The following is a 25,589-nucleotide window of genomic DNA, read 5'->3' on the forward strand; positions in this document are numbered from 1 at the left end:
TTGTATCTCCAGTCACTGGAGGTGCAGCCATTGTGCTTGGGACACAAATATATCCCGGACAAATTACTACTTCCATTCTCTGTTCTCTTCTTTGACCACAGAGACTCGTGCTTTTTTTCTCCTGCCTATGTAACTTTGTCCCAATTTCTAGCCCTGTCCTTATCCTCTCAGTACTTTAGGTCAGATGCCTGCCTTTTTCTTCCTGGTTTCAAATCCGTGTCTATAGTCCTGGTCTAGGAGAATGCCATATTAAAGAGCAAAGTGCTTAATGAACAATGCTGCTTTTTTTCTTCTTTTTTTTCTTTGTTTTTTTGGTTTTTTTTTTTTGTTTTGTTTTGTTTTTTCCTTTAACAGCAATATAAAAATATAAGGTAAGAAAAGGTGTTAGGTATGCTGTGTTACGTACTGCTATTTTGAAATCCCAAGAGAGGATTTTTTTCTAAAAGATATTATACAAATATCATATTTACCAAACAGCCAGGTTGTAGACAGGCACCATGACTACTTTCTGGATTTTACTCAGCAGAACATGAAATTTGCTTTTTGTGTCACATTTATGCCACATTTCCCTCTTAAGTTTTTCAGTACTCAGCCTGTAAAAATTTTACTGCCTTGAGCCTGTTGGCTCACACACCGCGTAACTCCAGCCTGGCAGTAATGAGTAAGCCATGGTCAAAACTGCTTACTTCATAACCACTGACAGTCAGCAGATGTGAACAGTTCTCTGACCCCTGTGAGGATATAAGGTTATGGCTGGCTTGCATATTCTTCCTTTCTTCCCCCCTTCAAAAAACAAAGGTTGGTTGTACTATCTTCTGATATATTCCATGACAGCTACTACAGAAATTGAATCCTACCAAGTAGCTTTCCCTCTCTCCTTTATGCAAACACATACACATTTATCTTAGTCCTTTCTCTCTTTTTTCCTACTGCCTCACTTCCTTCCCAGCCCTGTGTTTATTCCTGCTGTTTTATAATGTACCTTTTTCAACTCTCTCGTGTCTCTTTAAGGATGGGAAAAATGAGAACCTCGTCGCATATTATGCATGTGATTCTGTAAATATTACACAGTGACATGAAGACTTTTTTGCACTCTATATTTTTCTTCCACCCAAAGCCAAGTTGGATCTGCAAGAGTGGATCAGTTCAGGCTTAGCAATGGGGAAAAAAAAGCAGGCGAGAACAAAATGACTGATCAAAGATGTAAATGAGTTTCTGTAAAAAGAACGACACATTAGGATTTTCCAGCCCAGAAAAGCGAGATGACTAGGGAGGAGTATGATGGAAGTCCATCATACCACACATACAACAGTTGTAAAAGACCAGACTTCAGCCAACACAGAAAACAGAGGGCCATATACCAAGCTAGCCATTCGAGTACAACACAGGGACATGGATCTTTACACAACTCTGTCAGTAGGGCAGCTCTCCGATCACAGCAATCTGTTGTGGTGGCGAGAATTTACATTGGTTCAAAATGCAACTAGACAATTGTATAGACAAAATCCAAACACTCTATCTTATGATACCTCCACCGTTCACAGTGCTACAAAAAAAAAGCCACTGTGTATTTGCTCCATGCAAGGTCCCTGGTTGCTAGCACTGGTCACCAGCGAAGAGAGATGATGGGCAGACAGTGGATTTTTGTTTAAACTAACATGTCCACCCTTAAGAATAAGGTAACCCCCAGGCATGTTTGCAGGTCAAGGCGGGTTTGTGAGTTTGCTATGCTGGATTCAGACTGGCTTAGTGCCTTCTCATGGTGGGAGAATTCTATTTTGTGGTCTAAGGCAGCACTGATATTTCAAATGAGCTTTTCCATCAAGGTAGTATAACACCATGTAACAGCAGATTTGCCATTATCACAATTCAAAAGTACCTTGAGTTATACAATTTTATAACTATACAAGTGCTCAGTTTCAATTGCCAGGGTGTATTCAAGCACTGCGTACGCCCAAACATGCCTGAATAACAGAAAGCACGTAAAAATGCTTCACATATTGTAACTGTATGACAGCTTTGCATTCACACAGATTCATTTAGAGAAGGGGTGGGGGCGATTTTGAGATGCTCCAACATTTCTTTATAACTGCAGTCCAGAGGAGCAGTTCAGATCTCACTACTTCCATAAAATTTTGTACCCCCTTGTACAGAAGTCTACATTACATATATATATACATATATATACACACACATATATAAAGACCTTGGGTTTTCATTTTGGAAACAGATTGCCAAAACCTACAGGATCTACCTGGACAGGCCTAGCTTATCTTCCGGCATTCATTGCCCAAGCATGCAGGCAACACTCCTCTCTCCTCATTCAAGTCCTAAAGGGGTTGTCTGCTGAGTGAAACTTTTACTCATTATATTTAAGAGGGGAGTGATACACTGAACAGTGTTATTGTCTACATTAATCCTCTGGGAAAAAGTATATATAGCTAATTCCCCGCCCCCCCCCCCCCCCTTTTTTTTTTATTTCTAATAAGGTAGTTTGCTAAAAATATTGTTGGAGCAGCCCTACTGCTGGGTTAGATATTTAATCAGAACAGGCCCATCAATTAAAGATACTTTAAATTCATATGCCAAAAGTTTTCCTGCTATTCAATCAACAAGGTATTCTAATTGAAGGTGTCTCAAGAGAATGTGTCTTTTCCCTTGCCTTACTTTTTTGACTTGAATTTGACATCTTTTCCTCCCTGCTACCAATATCATAGTAGTGCAAAGACCTGGATCCAAACATGTCTTTGCAGCAGCGAAGTCTTGTGACATCCAAATCAAATTTCTCTGAGACATGAAAACTTTCTGTGGCAAGTAATATTGCTCTCTGTGTTGAGTAACAACTTTCTGAAGAGCTGCCCTGCAGCAGTAGGAATACACTTCCTCCTCCATTATTAAAAAATAATTTATTCCCTTCACAGGAAAAAAAAACACAACCAACCAACCACACCAAACACCAGGTTAAAAGGTACAGCCCAACAGCCACAGAAAACCTCTGAAGTTTTTTTTCTAAGGAATTACCAAGAATTAAGGAGATATTTTCCTCCTCTTTCCTGATTTCTGCCCCTCCAGCATCATAGCACACCATTTGGTAAGAGAGCAGCCTCTGCAAAATCTTTTCCACCTATGCAGCAGCTGGACACAGCCCTGATCAAAGTTACATTTCTCAGCACAATCCAGCAAGTTCATCCAACCAAGAATCAGAAAACAAAATCTTTAAGCCTCACAACAGCTTTCACAAACAGAGCAGCACAGTGCAGTTCCAGAATATTAATCCAATTGCTCTACCAGCAATGAGTTCATGGCAACAAGGTATAAAATAGAATATACACAGAAAATACAATTTATAAGCTTTTAAAAAAAAAAATTCTGTCAAACACAGGATGCAACCAACTCTCAAATATAAGATGCAGATCACTTTCAAAACCCCAACCACCATTTACTGCAAAATGAAGCAAAGTTTGTTAAATTTAAGAAGCTGAAAGCAGCAACAGTCTTCAATTTTTCAAAACCACACTCAAAGTCATTACTGAAATTAAGATCACAACATAAAAATCAGGCAAAGCCAGAAACCGGTACTGAGTCACCCCGTCTTAAAAGATTCACAGGCCTAGGAACAGAGGAGGTATGTCACTCTTCTGCAGCTTAACTGTTTTAAAAATTATTTTGAATTAAACAGATGTTAAGAGTGTTTACACAAGGCTTATATCTAATTAAGAGTTGTTTACTTGAATTTAAGCTGAGGAAAATACATTTTTAAGCTAAATTGATAGATGCTATTATCAAAATGCAGTAAGTGTTCACAAAGAGTTGTGCACCAGCTCAGCTTCATTTAGGCTCCATCTTTCCAAAAAGCAGCATCTCTGCATAGCCACACACTTTCCCGGAAAAAGGGCTATGTGTACTCCTCGCTTCTCCTTTCCAAAAATCTTTCCTCACTGTTCAAATACCCCATGCTCCTTACATGTTACCTATCAACTTCCCCATCTCCTGCCTGTGCAGAAAGAAATCAGCTCCGAATGAATGTGTCCATGCCTTATGCAGGGTAGGGCCTGACCTCAGCAGCTTCCACCCAGCCAGCCACAGCTCTCCTCCAAAGGCAGGTACAGGGGGCAGAGGGCTGCAGACAGCAGCTACACCCCAGCTGATACCACTGCTGGCTGCGTGAGGCCTCTCCTCTACTTTTCTCCAGCATAAACCCAAACAACTTCTAGTTACTCTATTTAACTTCAAACTGTATCAAAGGAGGGAATTTTCATGCAGATAGGTATGTGACAGCAGAGAGCTAGGAGGAGAGGCTGTCTGTACTCCAACTCGTTCACATTGGGTCATTACAGGAACAAAGTGTGTATGAGAACAGCTCTGCCCCTCAGAGCTCACACCTTCTGGCTACTCTCTGATTATCAGCCAGCACAGAACATAACACGTTCCTCAAGCTATTAAAATGGAAAGGTTACCACAGTAATTCTATTCGCTTTTACAGCTTGGATGAAAATGCAAGTTATTTTTAAAAGGGAGCAAACATGAAATGACAATTTAAATGAAGGGAAGTCAATAAATATATAGCTTCTAGCCTTGTCTGAAGGTCTGCTTTTTTCTACTTTAAGCAGCCTGGATACATGCCTCAACTTTGTTGGTAAGAAGTTTCAGTATTAGCCAAACCCAGGATGTGTGCTTCACTAGGTTGAAAGGAAAAAAAAAACACCCAACCACCCAACCGTGTTGACACTAATACAGACCTTGAAGCAAGGACATACAGAGAAAATAATCACCAATGATTTTTCTGTTTATGTGACCAGGAGACTCTTAAATTGCATACAGAATTATGTTCATCTAAATAGCATTACTTCAGAGTTTGGGGACAGACTTCTACACTGAGCCCCAAATGTAGTTCTAGTAGTGAGCACGCATCCGTCAGTCTGCAGCTGTGAGTAATTACCACAACAGCATGCTTGGACACATACTATTCTAAACTACAAATGGGTGCACATTTCCACGCATGAAAATACATTCTCTCTTTAGGGAAGAGTTTGATCCTCTTAACTCTGAACATCTCCTCTCCTCATACAAGGGAGCTGATAAAATCCAGCAGTTCTTTGCACAGATGCAAAGAATTTTATGTAGTCTGGAAACAGAGAGTCACATTTTGTTAGTAAGATGAAAGTCTATGAGTTGCCAAAAATGACTGAAATACTTGTAGCAAGAAGCAGGCTTACCAAAATAAATGGCAAAAGCATAGAAGTAAGTTTTCAGGTCTGCAGGATCATATTGAACTTTAAACCAGAGGTAACCTGGACTTACGAGTTAAAAGTGCTGAGAATTGCTCTGAGTTTATCATTAACTCAACTGTGTTAATCATATTAGACAATCTGAGAGCCAAGGATGGCTGGCACACATAGTGCAGGGGGGGATGCTGGCAAGTGGAGACCAATTAGACAGCCCCTGCAGGAAATGGAGACAGGTAATTACTACCTTTGAACACTGGAAGACCAGAGGGGCAATGTAAAGAAAACTGTAATATAGCATAAAACGAGTCTCTCTACTATGCCCAAGATTTTATGCATCTAGTAATTGCACAGTTCAGTTTATCTCATCTACTGAAGACATTTCGGAGGTCTTCTTGACTCCTTTAGGTGCACTGTCCTCATAGTTAGAAAATGTCATTTATGTTTTTTCATTTCTTTGCATCCAAAACCTGGAAATATTGTATGAAAAGCTCAAGTTCAGGTGCAGTAACCTTTTCCCCAGTGAAAGCATCATAAATCAGTAAACTGGCCTGCAAGATCCTCTTGGCCATTGCAGAGTGTGGTGGGATAGGCAAATGTACAAAGTGCCAAGGAATGCCACTGAAAGATACGTTGCAAATCCTGGCTGGATGTGACACCAACACTCCAAGAAAGATACCTTTAACTAGATCACTGTGACAACCAAGTTGCCTTTTGTATTTTGTCTCCAGATGTTCTCACTCTCCTGAGTGCAAAGTCACTGTCTACAGCGCTAATGCAGTTACATATGTAAGTTATATATCTTATATATAAGTTATGTATTATAAGTTGTGGTTTTGGGACTTGTTTTCTATTCAACCTCTTTCAGCACAGAATGTGAAATGTCATTCTACTAATAATCATGATTAATTTGTAACACAATGTGTGCTGCACATAATCCCGTGCATTATTATTGCTGCTCCTGGTTGGCATTTAATACATCAGTAAGTATGCCTTGTTTCCCTCAAAACTAATTATATTTTGTCCAGATACAAACTCAGAAAGATTGTAATTGTAAAAAAAAAACCCAACAACCACCCACCCAAATCTTTCTGTAATGCTCTTCAGACTTCATACTGTGCTATTACACAAGAAACAAAATTTCAATCCTAAACAGGGTTCAGACAGAACATCCCTAAAACAGAGATGAAATGGCATAGTAGTCATTTTTCTGCTTAGAACAGTACCTTTTGTTTGTTGGCTTTTTTTTTAATCCTATCTTCAATTTGGTTTCATTATCTGAAAGAGAAAAATCTAGCATAGTATCTTTGTAATCATTCAGAGCCTACGCAGCATATAACTGAACGGCAAAAGCCTTATGAAGTAAAAGCAGATGGACTACATTATGTATGTGCCCAGGCATTTTAGGAAAGTGTAAGAAGAATTCCTGGGCAGTGGTGACCATAGAAAAACTTGGTTCTCTTGTGTAAACAATGTTTTTCCCAACAGCTGTATTTCCCTTCCTGTTTATTCTTCTCTCCTGCAGAATTCTCTCAGTTCAGTCACATCTGTATTTCATTTATTTTTAAAAAATATTTCTTTAGCTATCCTCCTAGCTTTTTCAGATTATTAAGGCTAAGGGAATTTTCCAAATCTCATTTCTCCTTTCACAACCTCCTCTGTTTACATTTTTACACTTCATTTAGGTTCTGAATTCACATAATGATCCACATGGGGTAAGGGCTTTGCCCACACAGACCAGTTTGCAGGTTTCATGTGAGCAACAGAAACTGTCTAGGCAATCATCTTTTCATTCTAAGACTAAACCACAGCAGAATAATTAAGTGAAAACTGTTCAGTTGTTCCTTTCTTTTTTTAAAAAAATAATAATCAGTATTACATTTAATGCTTACATATTTCTGTAATTAGACACGAGAAAAATTCTTGGAGCTTGATTTTTGTCACATCATGTTTGAGAGTGCCTTTTTAATGCTGGGGCTAATAACTGTTACATTAAAGTTGGACTTAACATTACTATTGATTTAAATCACTGATTTTTTAGAATATATATTGTTGTATCCTGTTGAAACATTACAAGTTCTGCTACTTATGTAAACAGACATTTTTAGGATATGTCTGCCTGACTTTTCTTTAAATAAATACAAGTCTGAAAATGCACAATTAAACCACTGACTATACCTTTTTTTTATTTCAGCTAGGTTACATGGTTAGAAGATGCATTGTATCCATAGTCTAGCACTTCATTTTATTCTACCCTACAGCCATTTTGCTAAGTCTCACCTCAGACTCTTTCCTTAAAAAAACCTGAACAGATGATGAACTGCCTCTCAAGGGCAAACATCAACCTGTGAAAGCAACTATGATCTACAAGCAATACCTCTTAAGATGATGTAAGCTGTTCCAAGAAGCCTGTTTCTATTTTTAAGTGGCATACTCTTATTATGCTTTTAAAAGGGCATCTCCATCACACATTGTTACTTTGCTTTTAACGCAGCAACAATCATCAGTGATATTTAATATACATGAAATGGCTTCAGAAAATCATCGATTCTTATTGTCTACCCCGATTCTTACAAATGGTACTTGAAATAGTAATTAAAGTCTATAAAATGTCTACACTGTGAAGAACATTTCTACCTAAGGTCATGTTTTCAAAAAAGGTGCATCTTTCACAACTGCCTTAAAATGCTTGAGCATTTTGCATGTATAGTACCTTGGAATGTTTTGGTTTTTCCACTTAGTGTTACCAAATTTGACATTGGAGAACCTGGAAAAAGCACTACAGTGAAACTGCACAGAGAAAACATGCTCAGCACTGAAACTCCATTTGCTTTTCCAAGGAGAGACAATAATGACAAAGCAAAAACTACAGTTGTGTATAAAGACCACTTTTTCATGTTCGCTATCGTAATTGCTAAATAAGTCATTAAATTTAACATTGCCAACCCTATATACTTTCATATTATAAAAACCATTACAAAATAACATTCTTACTGCTATTCCCTAACAGAATGAAATCAAACATGTTCTTGGTGGCACAGGCATGTCACAAGAAGCGATACGTGTAGGTGTTGCTTATCATCATATTGTAAGAGCATGTTGTTATCTCTTTACACCACATTGCTACACTAAGATGTGGATCTCGAGTACAGTATGACACCACCTTACTAATTTTAGAGTATGCAGCTATCTTGCAGTGAAAGATCCAGCGAGATCTTGGATATCCTGGAATCTCACCTATTCATCTACTACGCAGCAGCAACCCAAATCAGCAAACAGACTGGGGGGTGGGGGTAGCTTTTTTTTTTTTTTTTTTTTTTAAGGGAAGATTTTGAACTAAGAGCGACAGACTATCAAAGTGATAGATTTTACCATCTCACGTTCCTAACAGGTATTAGGAAAGGCAGCATTATTTTTCACATTATAGTGCCACACATATCTAACTGTGTGGTCTACTAACGCTACTCAAATCTTTCTGACATTTCCTGAGCACAACAATCATCTGCTCTCTCACATGCAAAGGCCCACATTTTTGCCACCTAAAGGCAAACATGCTTTAAGTTTTCCAGATGAGGTTAATGCCGGAATTTAATGTGGAAGTATCACCTAAAAAGAAACAGACACAACTGCTCTCCATGACTTTTTTTTTTTTTAATTTTTTAAAAACCAAAGTTGGTAAACAGTGACTACCATAGCTGGCTCTAACATCGATCACTTACACTGCTATTTGTAACTATGGCAGCTGAGAGTCTATTGATTACACCACTGTGACTGCAATGGCCAACAGAATTATTCTTTGGTACAGCTTCCTGCTTGAAAAACCAAAAAACTTTCCAGCTCAATATTGTCTGCAGATGTAATTATCATTAGCACATTTTCTTTTAGTTGATTTTTTAATAATTGAACTAGAACATCACCAATATCCACAAAACTTCTAAGAGTGTTATGCTCAACTGAATTGTATTTATTAGATGTAGAAAAACACTTGGAAAATATTCTACAAATGCACAATTTTGCCCTGGCAGGAAAAGAGTTTAGTTGATCTTTAAGGTATTTTCCATCTTTATATTGTATGATCCTCTGAAACTCTGTTTAGTGTCCCTCAGCCAGTATTCTCAACTCTCAGCTCCTGAGAAATCTTATTTTTCTAGCAAAGTTAAATACATTTTTCCAGTAATTGCTCATAAGGCACTGCAACAATCCAGATTTGCAGTTTCTTCCTACTAATATAACACTTTGATAAAAAATGGAAAATAATAAAAAGAATCTGTGATGTTATTTATAAAGCTGTGTTGTTTACTTACTTTTCAGTTTGTTAGACTCTAAATGCCTGTGGATTTAATTTTCTTTTTTTTTTTAACAGGAACTGAAATTAAGTTTACAAGGATGGCAACTACCAAGTCTGTTCTTAAGTCAAAGATCAACATCGTATTTGTTTCTTCTCCTTCCTCAGGCTTTTGTATTTTCTCAGCTCTCCAAGAGTTTTCAAATGTAACAGAGAATAAAACCAAACAAACACAAAACAAAAAACAAACAAAAAAAGCTCCAACACATTTCCACAGTGCCTCCATGTTTGCAGGGCTGTTTGCAGTTGATGTTAATGAATAGGTGAGTAGCAGATGATGCTGTAGCATGTTGCAGCCCCTTGCATCATCACATAAGCCAAAATACACTCATACCAGGCACTGCAAGCAGGCAAGGGGACAGCAAGGGGACAGCAAGGGAACAGGGATGTAGCTCCCCAGCATTACCTGTAAGGCTGCAGCAGATATATCTTACCCATGCTTGCGGAGATCTTTACAATGAATACATACACTTCAGTGTTTCCCTTGTGACCTTTTAATCAATGGATTTACTTAGATCTTCATTATTCCCCAGCTGTCCACAAAAGCTTTAACTTTTATTTCATAAAAGATACTTAACAGAGAACTTGCATAGATCAGACACTCCCTATGTTAGGACATTTATAAAAACAATAGTTTAAGCTATTTTTATGAGTTCTTCTTGTTGAAGTTGTTTTTTTCTCACTGCTTTTCTTTTTCTCTTGCCAGATTTATCTTTAAAATGCCACTTAAGGGCAATAATTTTGTTTCAAGTATATAGTGTGCTACAACCAGGAAGAACTTGAAGTAAACTGCCGAAACAACTCAGCTGCAAGCTTGCAAGTTTCTTGACAGCTGCATGCAAAGTAACAGCTAGGCATTAAGGGTCCTATAATCATTTAGGATATTGTCAGGAATATTCCAACAATTCTTCTCTGTGGTACGATCTATTCTACCTTCCTTAACACCACTAAGGTAGTTCAGGGCCCTGCACTGTGGAGTAGGGGCTTTCTAATTTTCAAGAAGAAGGCCCAGCACAAACCATGCTACTTCTTCCCCTCACAGATCCCACGCAAATATATTGATCGTAACCCAACTCTTTCCAGACAGTACCCTATCTAATGCACACTGTTTACAAACTCAGATATTTATTACTGTAATATCCAAGTACCACAGAGACAGATACAGGACACACCGTACGCCAAGCAGTTCAATCTCAAAGCATTTAGAAAGCTCTGCTGCAACCAGCCCATGCATCATTCCTTACAATTACACAGCTTCAACCTATTTTTTGTCCCATCTGAGCTTTGTTTGGTTCATACCGAAGCAGAACTCCTAGGAAAGAAGCTTTGGCAAAGCAGAGATGACTAGACAACAGGGAGAAAGAGAGCCCAACCCTCCAGGTAACCAGTTCTGAGTACACTGCTGCAGCGCAGCTTGTCTCACATATCACATCACTGCCACTGGGTATTTACAAAGATACTCCAGCTTTGGTTCAAGCCTCGGAAGGGGAAGCAGAGGAGCAGAAGAATGACAGAAGCAAAAAACAAATACAGAAAGGATTAATTTGCTCTATCATTGTAGCAAGATATATATCCTGCCATGTCACAGACGTAATTTTTCTTAGTTAACCTAAAGGTCAGCATGATAATTTTTTCAGTTCCCATTTTTTACATGTTAGCAGTAGCACTGTAACGTCTAGATTTGATGAGAAAGTCTACATTGCACTGCATAGGCATCTGAGATAGCTAAGTAAAACTGAACAGCAGAGTCTCTTCAGTGTTCCTGTAAGCTGCACTGGGAGGCTGTTGCCTCGTATCATAGCATATCACTCTGCATATTGGCATGTCCCTTCTCAGGAAATGCATAGAACACCTTAATTTTTTCGGAGCTGGAGGCAGGACACTGGGGGTCTATCAGCACTTAGGTGATTTGCTCTATATTTTTACATCACGGCAGAGCTCATGCTGTAGTGTACAGTCACCAGACAGATAAAACACCTTGGATTCAAGAACCTTAAAAACCTCATCAGTGGTGAACAATTTGGTAAAGGGGTATTAACTCATTCAAATTCTTTTCAATATCACAGCATTGCCAAGGTACTATTTAGATTCTCTCAAGCAAACACTTCAAACTCAAAACTTGGGGTGGAAGACCTCTATATCTAGAACAGCACTGGAGTGTGCATAAAACCCATTAACAGCAAAAAAAAAAAAAAAAAAGGAAAAAAAAGAATGAAGCTACATAGCATTTATAGAACTCTGCAGGGAAAAGCAAATACTTCACCTGTTTCCTTGGTTTGACTCAAGTAGCTACAATCACATGGATATCTTCAAACAATGTAAAAAGGCTGTTCTGCAGTGCTCTGGGGCTTGCATATTTAGACTGATGCCTTGAAAACAGCATTAGAAAATTCTTTCAAGTACCTCACTGTTCTGAAAGCGAGCTACAAAAATGCCAATGTTTTAACTCAGATTTTATCAGCTCTGAAAATACTGACTTAACCATTGATCTTTTAGCCTGAGTTATTCTGAGGGAAGGTATGAAAAACCCATCTGGATTGTTTTAGCTTTGGTCTCCAAAAACAAATACCATATCTGTATACATAGAGATACATTTAGGATTACATTATAAAAGGCTACATACTTGAAAAAGTCCTATAGCCAAGTGATATAAATACTGCTGATGCACCAGGTGCATTAAAGATCACTAAACCAGCACATTTTACTCGAAATAAAAAAGATGTTAACTAAAGTAATAGTTAGGATTTTTACAAGTAGAAGAATGAAGAAAACTTTCTTTCAAGTGCTCCAAGAGGATCAGCTTCATTAACTACTTGCCAGTGTATTACTAGATATGCAGCATCAGATCAAACACTATTTTATAACCAAAAACCTTACACTAGTAATTACATCTTTTTGTCAACACAAAACTAGCAGGACTTCTTAAATTGTTCTTACAGATCCAAAAAAAGCCCTAAAAACCCAGCATTACACTGCCACACTATGGCATGATTAAGATCTGCACGAAAGGATAGAACACAAAGACAATAAAACTCCTTTACTTATTTAGGACTATGTGTCCACCATTAGTTTTGTTTGCCCACTACATTTGTAAAGCACTAAAAACAAACTGTTGTGCCTTGCTCAGCAGCAGCTATCTACGTACATTATGCTTGAGGATTTTATTTTTGTAATGTTGTGGGGTGGGGTTTTTTTCCAAATGAAAAAAAGTTTACTTGCTGCAAGTGTTAAAATCTTCAAAGACTAGTTTGATATGCCTGTTGCACAGATGGGATATGTAGGGAAGCGTATACCAAGGGCATTTCTTTACTTTGTTTGCTACAACATTTAGAGCTTTTTGTTCTCTGCATTACGGTGTGATCTGAAATGTTTTCACTTGACAGCCAGTCCAAAGAAAGAACGGTTCAAAAACCGTTCAAAAAACAGACTTTCTCCAATTTTTACTTTTTTTAAACTGAGGTAACAGTACAGAATTTTAGAATCTACATTCGTTATTTCTTTATGTCAGAATATAACTCATTTCAGACCTAGAAATAATCCAAAATAATTAGTATTTCCAGTTTTACTACTAAGTTTTGAGAGACCTTTAAAAAAAAGTTTTTAAAAAAATCTTGGTTTTGTTGACCTTGAAGCACAGCAATCCAAGATGGCCAAAAATTCACATCTAACAATTACAGCAGCTCACTGTACAAAGCATACGTTATTTTAATTACTTTGCCATTTATATAATTTATACCTTCCATAGCATTTGTTTTGCAAGAAAGCTATAAATCAGTTTTGTATGACCATTACTAGTACTGCTTTATTCACTCTAACATTACATTTTTTAAGTGTTTTTCTAATAAATCAAACATACATAAGCAATTGGCTGAGGCCAAGACCATACCAATTACTTTACCTGCAAGAACATGCCATTATGAACATTTCCCACAAGGCATAATAAAATATATGTCTGGTGCCACAAGACTTACAGGAATATCCTGTACTGAAGCATTAAATAAAGATTAGATGACTAGCTGGAGTTTCATTTTTCCATCCCTTCCTTAATTGCTATTGTCACCACTTCAGTTTACAAAAAATGGCGAAGCCTAGATGCATGCCAGCCATTTCCCGTTAGGATGGTTTATTCAAGCTTTTAAAATCCCAAATTAAGCATCTTTCATCTCCAAACACTTTCAGCTACAGGCTGCTTAAACCATTAATGAACAGGGTTTTCTCTTTTGTACACTACCCATCTCTGAGCCACATGCATATATACACTTTAATACTATTTCTATTATTAGGCCTCTGCTTTCAATTATCACACACTTCCAGTACATTTTTTTTACTGCCTTTACTCCAAGCACAAGCCAGCATTTTATACCTAGGATCCTAACTGCTCCTAATAATCAAGATGTATGAACAGCAAAATGTGAACATTACAGTCTTTTTAACAAAATCAGCTCTAGTGTCTCACTAGCAAATGTGAATTTCTCATGAGCATTCCTGAACTGACTAGGGCAGGTCAGTCCAAATAAATTCTATACTTGCACCTGGTAGCAAACCTGCAACTACCACCTAAGACTTGTGATTTTTGGAAGCCCTTTGGGAGGGGAGGAGTTTAGCAAACTTGAGTGATACTGAATGAAGATGATTTATGGAGAATGCATTCTTAGCAGTTTTAGTGTTTAGCAGCTGCCTAAGAGTCATGCTTGAACTGCACGACGAACTTAAAAACAAATTCCACATTTGCAGCTCCTCCCCTAAAACCAACAACAGCCAATTCTGTAGATGTTGCTCTTTAACTACACCCAAAAGTTTAGCAGCAGATATTATAGTATTTCTGTTATTCTGTACTTTTCAGTTGCAAAAAACAGTTTTCCCTTCCCCAGCTGGCAGCACACGTATCTTCTTCCATTAGTCACTCAGGTATTGCAGCTAAGTATTTAAAAATAGATAACCTTCTTTAAAAATATATATTATTTAAATTATAAAGATTTAGGTTGAAGTTGACTACTGGAAAAAGCTGTTTCCTACTACTGTATCTTTCCTTTCAGCAACTCTGTGAGGGATACTGTATTCCATATCAGATTAACTGGACTTCTGTCACACAGAAAAGATTAGTTACGATAAATGGCATCCTTAGTGCTGCTGAATTATGCCTTCCTCAGAAGAACTGAAACCATGCTTCATTGTCATTCATCAGGCATCCCCTTCTAGGATGCTACAGGAAACTTCATACCTTCCTGAACTTTTCCATCTGCTTATAAAGATCTGGATCCAGCTCCTGAGACACATCTTTCATCCAGAGTAGAGCTCCTCTGTATTCAGTCCGATACTGTTCCATTCGGTTTACTGTCAGCCATGTGTCTGAGATGGCCCTATATCTGAAAGTCTCCACTTCTTGATATAATCTACTCAAAGGAGTACGTAGTGCTAACCTGGGGAAAGGCATGAAGGAAAGGAAGGAGAGGAACATGTTAAAGAAATTGTTCCACAATGGCAGATGGATTAATACAACTACTGACACTTTACCAGCAATGAAAAAAACATACACAGCCAAAACAGTTCACTTAAGTGCTAGTGTATGTTCAGATGGCTCTACAGCTTGGTTGGGGGTACACATGAATGGTGTGATTTTGCTTGAATACTGTGTTTGGAACCTTCCTGTTCAAGTAGTGACCTTTCACTTACACATGCAAGTGAAAAAGGAACCTTTCCTAATGCATATATGTATTCTAGTTTGCCAAGCTGCTCCTACGTATGCTATTACCACTCCTCTTCACAAGTTACATTTAACAACTCTAAAAAAAAAAAAAAAAAAAAAATGTATCTGAGGTGATTTATTAGTGGATACGTATCACAGATGTATCAGGATTGTCATGTTAAGCATCACAATAAGCACTTCCATTAGCCTTTCAATCTTTAAATGTAAACAAAAGAAGTCACCTGTCAAGTAGATAATTATCTGATTTTTCTTCCTTCTCCTCCCTCGTTTTATTTGGGGTTTTTTTTGTTTGTTTTTTTTGTGGTTTTGTTTTGTTTTGTTGGGGGGGGGGGTGTTTGGGGTTTTTTTTTTGTTTGGTTTGGGTTTTTTAGGAACCTGAACAATTTCTTTGAAGGACATCTGTCTTTTGGAAGGACTTAGGCATTTTCTTATATGTTTCTTCCAGCAACTACACTTTGGAAAAGCAGTAGGGGACACTGTTGTCTTCCCTATGTCATCACTTCAGTTGCTAATGGGATCTCAAAACTAGACGGAATTACTGCAACTTTTGCTTTGCTTCCTCCTGCTGCTTCTACTTTCCTCTTGGTTGCCAGCAGCCACCTCACTGGAATGGGTTCAATCAGTTCCATATCAGTGTAGAATTAGTTTAGTGTGCTACTTGGGGTCTTCCTAAGCATAAAAGAATTTCTAATTTCAGCTCCAGTAACTAGCAAATTGTGTCTTCATGATCTCCAACTACTGAGCTAGCTATCGGCATGCAATGCAAATAAAAGCAGTCCCAGTTTCAACATGAGCTTGAGAATGGCTCAAGAGAGACAAACAATCAGTTTTATTTTTAGGTGAGTTTATGTAAAAAGATGCCTTAAACATGTGTTAAGAGATATAATAAAATGTGAACTTCTTAGTGGCTCCGCCCCCATGTTTTCTCATCCTACAAATACCCAGTCATTCAAAGGAAAACTGGCTTTACGTAGGCACGTCATACACTGGGATTTCTATGAACAGTTAAGCTTTATAAAGAAGCAAACCATCACTGCTTTTGCTCAAAGGTGCCTTACATGTATTTTAAAGATCCCACTCATGGCTGTTACTGGATGTGCTAATGATCAGACTCTAGCCCAAGATAAACATATGAAGTTCTAGTGCTCTGTATGCAATGTTTTATTTTGAGCCAAACAGCTATTAAGCTAAAGCTGGAAAGTATCACAATAGTTAACCCCCCCTCAAAAAATCCTGCAAAACATCATGGAATATAATTTTCCATTGCAAATGATGGTGAATTTTGAACTTTCATAGTCAAAAAATTGTTTAAAAAAAAGCATCATAATACCTTAATGCCATCATGTACTGTTACTTTTAAACTCTTTGAGCAAACACAGGGTCACAGTGAGAAGTCAAAAGCTCTGGATAACAGTATGTGTTTGTGTGTATGTGGGTCCCTCCGGAGTCCTTATCTTTTACTGATTTGCTCCTACCCACTGTGCTCAGTGGGGATCTAGGATCTTGTCCTGAGGGACTCCAATGGTGTCAGGATGAAGTAGAAAAAGGCATTCAGACCTCTCCTTTCTCCTCCTTCTACTCAAGGTATGAGACTTCATGGCCCAGAAAAATACCTGTTTACCTGTCCTTCCCAGGACCCAGACACCTCCACAATGAGCCTGCTGCAACATTTCTCTGCAGAGTGAGAAGTGCCACCAACCAGGAGAGGGACCTAACTGCTGCTTTATAACCTCACTGCTACAGAGGCCGTGCAGATGCACCTTTACAGCTTTAGAACTGCTGAGCGGAACCAGCCACAGGTGGGGGACACAGAGTTACACAGACATAGCAGGTCCATAAGACAAAAAACAGGACCAGGCAAAACTACACAGAACAAGCCAGTAACATTGCCTATATTATTGACTAAACCTGCTATAGTAACTTTCCTATTATTCGGCTCCTCACAAATTTCAAATGGCAAAATCGTGACAACTGTGAATCAACTACCACTACCTCACATACTTTGTAAATCAGGCAGTAATTCTGACACATATACCTTTGCTGGGAAGAAAAGCAGAGGGCCTTTCCTGTGGCTTGCATCATTTTTCCTGCTCTTGTTTTATCCTGAGAACCTTGCGATCGAAGAAATTTCCCCAATTCATTTTCTTCCTGAGACAGAACTAACAAAAAAACAAATGAGTGGGCAAACCTGTTATTTAATAGGTTCCTAACAGCTTTAAAACTGGCCTAACATCAAATATGTTAAGTCACTCTAAATCCAAGCAGCACAGCAAAAATAAATAATTTCAGGGAATTTCTGCATTTAGTAAACAGAAGATCCAATGCACTTGAGACTTTTGTTGATATACTTAGCAAGAATCACAAAACTTCAGTGTCTGAAGACAGGAGAAACATGCTATTTATTTCTTGAACAGAAGAATGAGGTTGGTTAGATCACACAAAGGGCCTGATCTTGATTATAGTATCACAGTCTTGGGTTGGTTTTGTTTGGTTGCTTTTTTTGATCCTGTTTTACCACCTGGACTTCCTCAGCTGATCTTTGGTAGCATGCTTCAGCTGAAGCTAATCCTGAGTTATACTACCCAAAGCTCATTCATTTGCTTCTCTCTCGCTCTCCATGTCTCATGCTTGACTACAGAAATTAATTTTTCATATGAAAAATCCAGTACTTCATTTTAAAGAACATTTTCAAATAACTTTGCAAGATTATTTTACAACTTTAACATTCTACACAATTAAAACACTGTTTTTTAATTTATATCTCAAATATCCAAAATATTTCTATTTCAAATCAACTGACTGTGTTCTAAACAAAAAGATGAAGAAAAATAACAAAGTAGGTTTACATTGAATTGTTGACTACTTCCAAACTGAGACCATGGGTCTTCACATTCTCACATCCTTATAAAAACATTTCATTATGGCCTTATCTATTAGTCTTCCAAAGCAGTTGTCTCCTATAGTACCAATTTCTTCCCATTATCAATAGGGAGAATGGCCTAACACAATGACAGAAGATCTCGTGAAGTCCTCTTGTTACTTTTCCAAATGTTGACAGTGAAATCCAATGCAGACTCATAACGTACTCTGGTAGAACGTGCCTCATGCATGTCTGTGTTGGAGATCTCACCTGCTATTCTGAAACACTTCTTGAACTCAATACACTACTACTCTGTATTCTAATTTCACCTCCAGATCCTGAAACGTTCTCTCTGCCTTTCTTTGGACAGGCAAGAGAAAAAGGAAACACTTGAGAAAATATGGGCAACATTTAACAAAAGGAAATTGAAAGATGTCTCCAAAGCTGGATTCTCTTTTCCAGGCCAGAAATCACAGGGGCAGAGAATCAAACAGTACTGATTGCAGAGAACATTTAGAGGTCATTTAATACAACCTGCTGTTTGAAACTTCCCAAATGAGGTCTCTGTCTCTCACTAATGGCTGCCGCTAGTTACTGTACACCTGTTACAGCTGAGTGAGCATTATCAAATTCATTGTAATAGCATGGCTTACTTAATTATGAAACCAGTAATAAACCAAATACTCTTCATAGTCAATCCTGATTTTAAAAAAATTAAACCAGTTCAGAACGAAGTTAGGGTTTACTTCTGCATTTAAACAAGCCAAACAAGTAATGGAAAAAACCTACCCTAAACCACAAGCTTTCTCCCATAATTACTGCTACCTATCACTGCATATCAAATATAAAACTTAAGAATAGGAGATCTTCAAGCAAATAAGCAAGTCTGCCTTTAGCTGTCTGCAAGGAATGTTATCTTTATTTTGAAATAGGATGAAGCTAGTAGATCCTCATTTTCATTTTTACTTTTCCACTTGTTTGAGGACTTCATAATGCAGACCTCCTTATCACTTTAACTACTGTATTTGATCATACTTACAACAAATCCTTTTCTGATACAGTTCAATTGCTTTCAGCAACTCCATACATGTTCTCTGAATAGAATGGAACAGCTGATATTGCAAAAAAATAGACAAAAAAAATCGTAAGCGTATGCAAGAAACACCAACAATCAAAATACAAGAGCTTAATTTTCTGTAGGAATTATTAGGGATCACTATTTTCTTGAACAATGAGTAATCTTTCCAGCTTGAAAGCAGTTTTTCCTTATCAATTGTGCCTTCCTTTCGATTAAGTTTTCCCGTGAAACTACAGACAGACAAATCATAACTTACAACAGGAAATTAAAGACAAAAATAATTTTGGAAACAGGTCTAATCTAAACAGCTGATAGTTAACCAAACTACTTATGTTGTTTTTTCTTTTTTTATGATATCTTTGGATATACATGATGATGTATAAATCTTTGTTTCTAAAAAACTCAGAGCAAAAAGTTATCAAAATGTCTATCATATTTATCATGTACAGCAATATGCATACTTGCATTGGTATGTCAACATGGAAAATTACTGATTTAAACTGAACTTTTCACTGGCATAGGTCCAGTTTTCTAACCAAATTTATAAAGCAGCAGCTTCCGAAGGAAGTGTAAGTCAGTCTTAACTAAGTTTGGAGACTGTTTCTAGGAAACAGGAGAATTATTACTCTTTCTGTCTGTCTGTCTAAAACCTTCAACTTGTAACTCAAACCTAAGCTCCACTGTACCAAGTATTACAAAGATATAAGCAAAATGGACTACTGGCACAGTAACTGTATTCCTTTGCATCTGCTTGACCTTCTGTACATTTACACAGGTCTTGTCTTTTAACCTGACAGCATGCCTGCAGTTGAGAAGTTCTTCAAGTGAAAACAGGCTTTAGCTTTTTATCTGGTAAACACAGATTTTCCTATTTCCAACCCCCCCAGTGCTAACAAAGCATCCTTCCTGATGATCTGCAACACTGTAAGCACGGTACGAACTCAGATATACATTTACAAAATACTGTCCCATCCTTCCAGCTTGTTTTACATCAGTACTCTTGATTTATAACCCACTATGAAGACCCCATAGCTGGAATCATCACATTGTAAGTTATCACTATTATAGCTAGAACTACAAATATTTGTTTGTTGTAAATCAGCTTCGTGTATTTCAGCTAAAATGCGAATAAACTGAGAATCCTAAGTCAATAATTTTCTGAGAAACTGCAAGAAAACCAGTAAGGCAAAACCTTTACCCTTAGGTAACAAAACGGTACCAATAAAACTTAGCTGGACGCTAACTTGATTATTACACTTCAGAAGGCCACTCTCTATCTTTTCTTTGTGCCAGAGATGTTCAAGCTCTTCAATTCATAGAACCCTGATTATAATTTTTTTTTTGCAATGAGGTTGAGGATGTAGACAGCAGGACTGTATTTGTCACACAGCGCAGGACTGTATTTGTCACACAGCAGGATTCTCTCTCTTGGTTACACTTTACAGACTTTCAGAAGCTTCTTTGCTCATGTCAGAACCCACTTACCAGCATAAAAGCTCCAGAAAGCAGAGTTTACCATGCACCTTGCTCCTTCTTGGTATATTGCATATTTTTCTGGTATATGTGGTATTGTATAACTGTACAAAGGATGTCATTTGTATATACTATAGAAGATATTTTTTCTTAAAACAATACTCGACAGATATAAGCAAAGGGTAAGAATGACTGATACAAGCACAAAGGGTATCTCCTGCTCCCTCCTACCAACAGAAAGAAAAAAACCCGCTCCCCAAACCTTAAAATAAATACAAGAGATGTTGGTTCTAAATAAGATTGGGGGACATGGGTTTTGGTGTTACAAAATGCTACTATATTTCTTGTATATACACAGGTACCTTTGTCAAAATGAAGAAAAACTATTACAAGAAAATAGTGATAAAAATGTTTATACATTATTATATACTATGTGTACACATATTAGAGGCTTGAAATGAAAAAAAAAAATATTAACAGACAATACACATTATGTAAACATTACAAACCTCTAGTTTTGCATCCAGATCTGCATCTGAAGCCACAACATGCTCATCTTCCTTTTTTCCTGTAACTTTTATAAGGGTTTGCTTTGTCTTCCAGTATTTCTGTTGCATTTTATTGACCACGGATTTTTCTTGGCTTTGAGCATATTGGTCATAAAACTCCCTTGGATAATTGCTAGAATATTAAGAAACAAAATTCCAAAACTTCAATAGGATGCTTAAAAAAATGTTTTAACATGCTAGATCAAGAATATTGCATTTGCATGAAGACATGTATATTCTAAAATGCACTTCCTCATTATGCATTAATAACAAAGCAATTAAATTAGTACTGTATTTCCCATCCTGCTTTGGAAAATAATACACTGCTTTCAATCTGAATGTCTCTAGCATATAGTACTGCCAAATAATCAGCTGCAATGAATTCTTGCCAATGCATTACAGAATGATTTACAGCCCATGGAATTAACTTTTTATTTTTGTATAACTAGTAGAAGAGTTTTAAGTGAACTAGCAGAGCTGCTTAAGCAGGCATCAATTTTCATGCAATTTCAACAGTGTCAGGATTTCACAAAGTTCATTTTATGACTAGAATTAGACTACTTCTTGCTCTCCTTTTTTTACAATTGAATAACAAAGACTTAGAAGAACACATCTCTTTTAAACATGCTATGTGAAAGATAGCTAGCTCACATCTTTTTTTTTTATGCAATGACAACATGACAACCTTGGGTGTATAACAGGTAACATTTTTTCAAGGATTATTTTCTACCAACAGATGATTCTGCATTCCTGTAGCAGACCTGACAGAAAGTGCAATCTAAAGACAAACTCCATATTCCACAATATTTAAACCATACCAAGATGGTTTAATAGAAAATATAGCCTTACAATGAAATCTTGATCTCTTTTGGGAAGTGTTATTCCATTATTAATTTCTGCAAAAATAGATGTCTTTTCCCCTATGTGCATACATAAAAAGCTGCAGTGATTTTGCAGATCTTTAGTACAAATAAATAGTTGCTAAACATTGCTATATTAAATACTCCAGGAAAATTAAAGAGCTTGAGTTTATCTTGAAAAAAAGATACCCTTCACCTGTGGAGTGACAAACTGTGGTTCATTACTGAGACACTGCCTACTAGCTCTGTTCACTTGGATGTTACCACGAAAGGTCTTCAGACCTAACATACACATCACGTCATGTATTGAGCCACACAGCAACAGACAGATAGATGCTTGCTGTGAAATACTATGGCCATTCTAAACCAACAAGCCGTTGACACAAGTGGTTCCCCAAAAGGGTGGAACATCTTCCCTATGTAGTTACTAGTGACACAGCTTAACCTGAAAAGGAAGTTTGTTTCACAGGGATTTGTTACTTGCTTTAGTCATTTTTAATCAGTGAGCTGGGAGACAGCGCCTTAATCACCAAAGAAACGGTAAGAAATTAAACTGGAAGCGAGCAAGGATAAAATTCAAAATGCACTTACACACAGCACTTCTTGGCTTCTTCCCCAAAGTTTAAAAGCAAAGGTATTTACCCATTTAATTCTACTCAAACATTAGTTCCAAGGGTTTAATTTATGAATTTCATTAAAATTAAAATAATAGGCCTTTTTGGTGCTACAGCACAAAATAAACACCACATGCGAAACATACCACATTTCATGTAGAATTCTACATAAACAAACCATTACACACTCCTGACAACAGCCAGCCTATCAAGGTAGGTGAAGCCTATATTGACCTGATATATGCTACACCTTTAAAATACAAAATCTACAATCTCTAATAAGTAACAAGATGATCCCCCTGCATTATGAAAAAAACAGAATATCAGAGTTTAATAAAAATAGCATTACTTTAAAAATAATAATAATGGTAATAAAAAAAGCAAACTGCTGGCAAGGTAGTATAAAGACCCTAGCTGTACGGCTAGTTGTGTGCTTTAACTTCTGCTACAGCTGTGCAAACAGCCAGTATCTCAGTTCAGTGGTCAAGTGAAGAAAACACCGTAATTCCTCTGGTATCAACCATCCTTATTATCTACCTCGCTTGAGGACACTAGAAATTCTGGGGGCATGGTGCAAGGAATAAAAATGAGTCATTAATATGAGGACACACAAACACAAATATTTTGTGATTAATAGAGATTCCTGAATTAGAGACTGAAACACCAAATGAAGGAATAAGAGGAATATAATCTCTTACCACTACACACAAATTCAGCTTCTAATTTCATTTGGAGAATTTACTGGCTCCCGTTTATGCTTAAGATAATGAAAGATTTATAATCACATTACTGAAATATTTGGTGTACAATTTTTACTGGTAGACACTTGTCAATACCTTTTAACATGGATTTTGTGTCAAGCAATCATGGACGTATTTAGGTTTTGTTAAACAATCAGAAAATATAACTAAAAGAAGGATGTACTTTATTCTGAGGTTGATGACCACAGATAAACCTCTTGAAATATGACAGTTCATACACTTCTTTCCATTAAGCAGGAAACACTGATAACACACTATTTTTCTGTCTAGTCAATTTACTTGTTTTTCCACTCTTTGGTAGTTTTTCATTTTTTAATTTTTATTCTTTTTAAACAGAATGTCTACCAGTGACTTCATTTAAACACTAGATGCCAGAACATAATGTGTGATAGACTCAGGCAGTGACAAATCAACATGCCAAACACCATTAGCTCTTTAGAATAAGAAAAAAGTGACCAAGGTACTTACTACTTCTGACCTTCCATGGTTCTTGTTTTCTTCAAACACTTAAACAAAATACAAAATTATCAGTTAATACAAACATCTTTAAACCACAATTTTCAAGTTAGACACTAGAAAAGTCCTACCTTTTCACATAAAAAAATACTATGTTGTAGCACCTTGTTTACCATGTTACAACAGAAAACCTTTCAATCTGTGGACCAAATGCTTTCCTCATGTAACACACAATTCTTGCTTAAACCCATGACAAACACATTGTAGTACTGTCACTGATGTTGCCAATTATTATAATTTAGCAAATCTTCCAGGCAAAAACTAATCTATCTGACATAAATTCAGTGACTTTTGATGAAGGAAGCCAAAAAAGTCCATGCTAGGTATCTTCCTCTGTCAAATTTTTTCCCCAAAGTTCTAACCGCAACAAAGTTCAAGCTACTTTTTTTGCCCATGTCCCACTGATCTGTTTTTTTAAAAACACCAGGTACATCATACCTTGAGCCATGGGTGTGAACTTTAACGAGCAGGTAGTTTTTCTATGAGGGACTATGATTTGTATGCATTTGGACTTCAGATTTTATAAGTCAGTATCTCCGGCTTGGATACTCAAGTCTCCCACTATATTTTGAGCTGATGAGATGGCACACACACCACTTCGCACCAGTAAGTGAGCACACTTGCCACGCCAAATTTACAAGTGAAGCCTGATACTCCTCATAAACAAAGAGCACCTGGCTTCTCTCTTCTGCTGCTTTCAAAGGACTCTATTCTCCAGCGTACAGCCAGCATGCAAATGGAGGCACTGCAGCATGATCACAGGAGACCAAAAAGAAGCTGGCCAGATGGTGCTGCTGGAAAATGGCCTTTGTTAAGACCAGGCATGAAGGAACACACCAACAGGCTGCACTAAGATACAAAGCTGACTGACTGAGAAAACAGAAATGGAAAAAGCAGCTAGGAAGGTAATGGTGCTTAAACTGGACTTTGGCACTAATCTGGGTGAGAGAGAAAAGGGGCTGCCATCGGGAGAGGTGACACCGGCAACATATCTAGCACGGTGCTGCTTACAGAGGGTACGGTTACCACTTGAGTGGCAAAGGGACTGGAACATATTGCAGGAACCCGAACAAGGGAATGCAAACAACCTGAATGCTTCCTGCAACCGTGAAGCACATGCACTTCCATTTGAAGCCAAATGGAGCCAAATCCCAGATTTACAATTCTAACCTTTCTGCTACCAGTACCTGTGAAACTTCCTGGCAAAGTTCCATGAGATGCTGCAAGATTGCATCAGAGCAGGAAATTTTCCTGAATTGGAATTTTTGTGAAGTGCTCACAAGCACTGCAGGAGATAACATAAGAAAATTCCTAACTGTCTTCAGAGCAGAGTTTAAATGCAAACACCAACAGCTAAACAACAAAGAGGAAGAAAGAACTGTTTCAGATTGTTGTTTGTGTTATAGCACCATTGAGTCAGACAATATACAGAATAGATAGCATCGGCCATGGCTTTGCTGTAATTTCTACAGCCATAAGGCACAGGCACATCTTACATCTTTATGTTCAACTTCACTGTTTTAACACTGGTCCTCCTTAAGTCAACAGTGGGTGTGCACGAATAAGATAAGAACATAGGATTTAGCTTGTATACACATTCAT

The 25,589-nt window shown here is 37.4% G+C and overlaps 1 protein-coding gene across 3 annotated transcripts in view; it reads right to left on the bottom strand.

Moving 5' to 3' along the window:
* ICA1 (islet cell autoantigen 1) overlaps positions 1 to 25,589 on the bottom strand; it is a 74,155-nt gene that overhangs the window by 36,710 nt on the left and 11,856 nt on the right. For all 3 annotated transcript variants that reach the window (XM_037383121.1, XM_037383120.1, XM_037383119.1), the window contains exons 2-6: positions 23,940 to 23,977; positions 21,198 to 21,369; positions 19,177 to 19,249; positions 17,313 to 17,436; positions 14,792 to 14,990 (exon numbers count right to left, since the gene is read on the bottom strand). In XM_037383121.1, coding sequence (XP_037239018.1) covers positions 14,792 to 14,990; positions 17,313 to 17,436; positions 19,177 to 19,249; positions 21,198 to 21,369; positions 23,940 to 23,956 — 585 coding nt within the window. In that variant the 5' untranslated portion in view covers positions 23,957 to 23,977. The remainder of the gene's footprint in view (positions 1 to 14,791; positions 14,991 to 17,312; positions 17,437 to 19,176; positions 19,250 to 21,197; positions 21,370 to 23,939; positions 23,978 to 25,589) is intronic.

The sequence above is a fragment of the Falco rusticolus genome, chromosome 4 (genome assembly GCF_015220075.1).
Source record: "Falco rusticolus isolate bFalRus1 chromosome 4, bFalRus1.pri, whole genome shotgun sequence".
Classification (NCBI taxonomy): domain Eukaryota; kingdom Metazoa; phylum Chordata; class Aves; order Falconiformes; family Falconidae; genus Falco; species Falco rusticolus.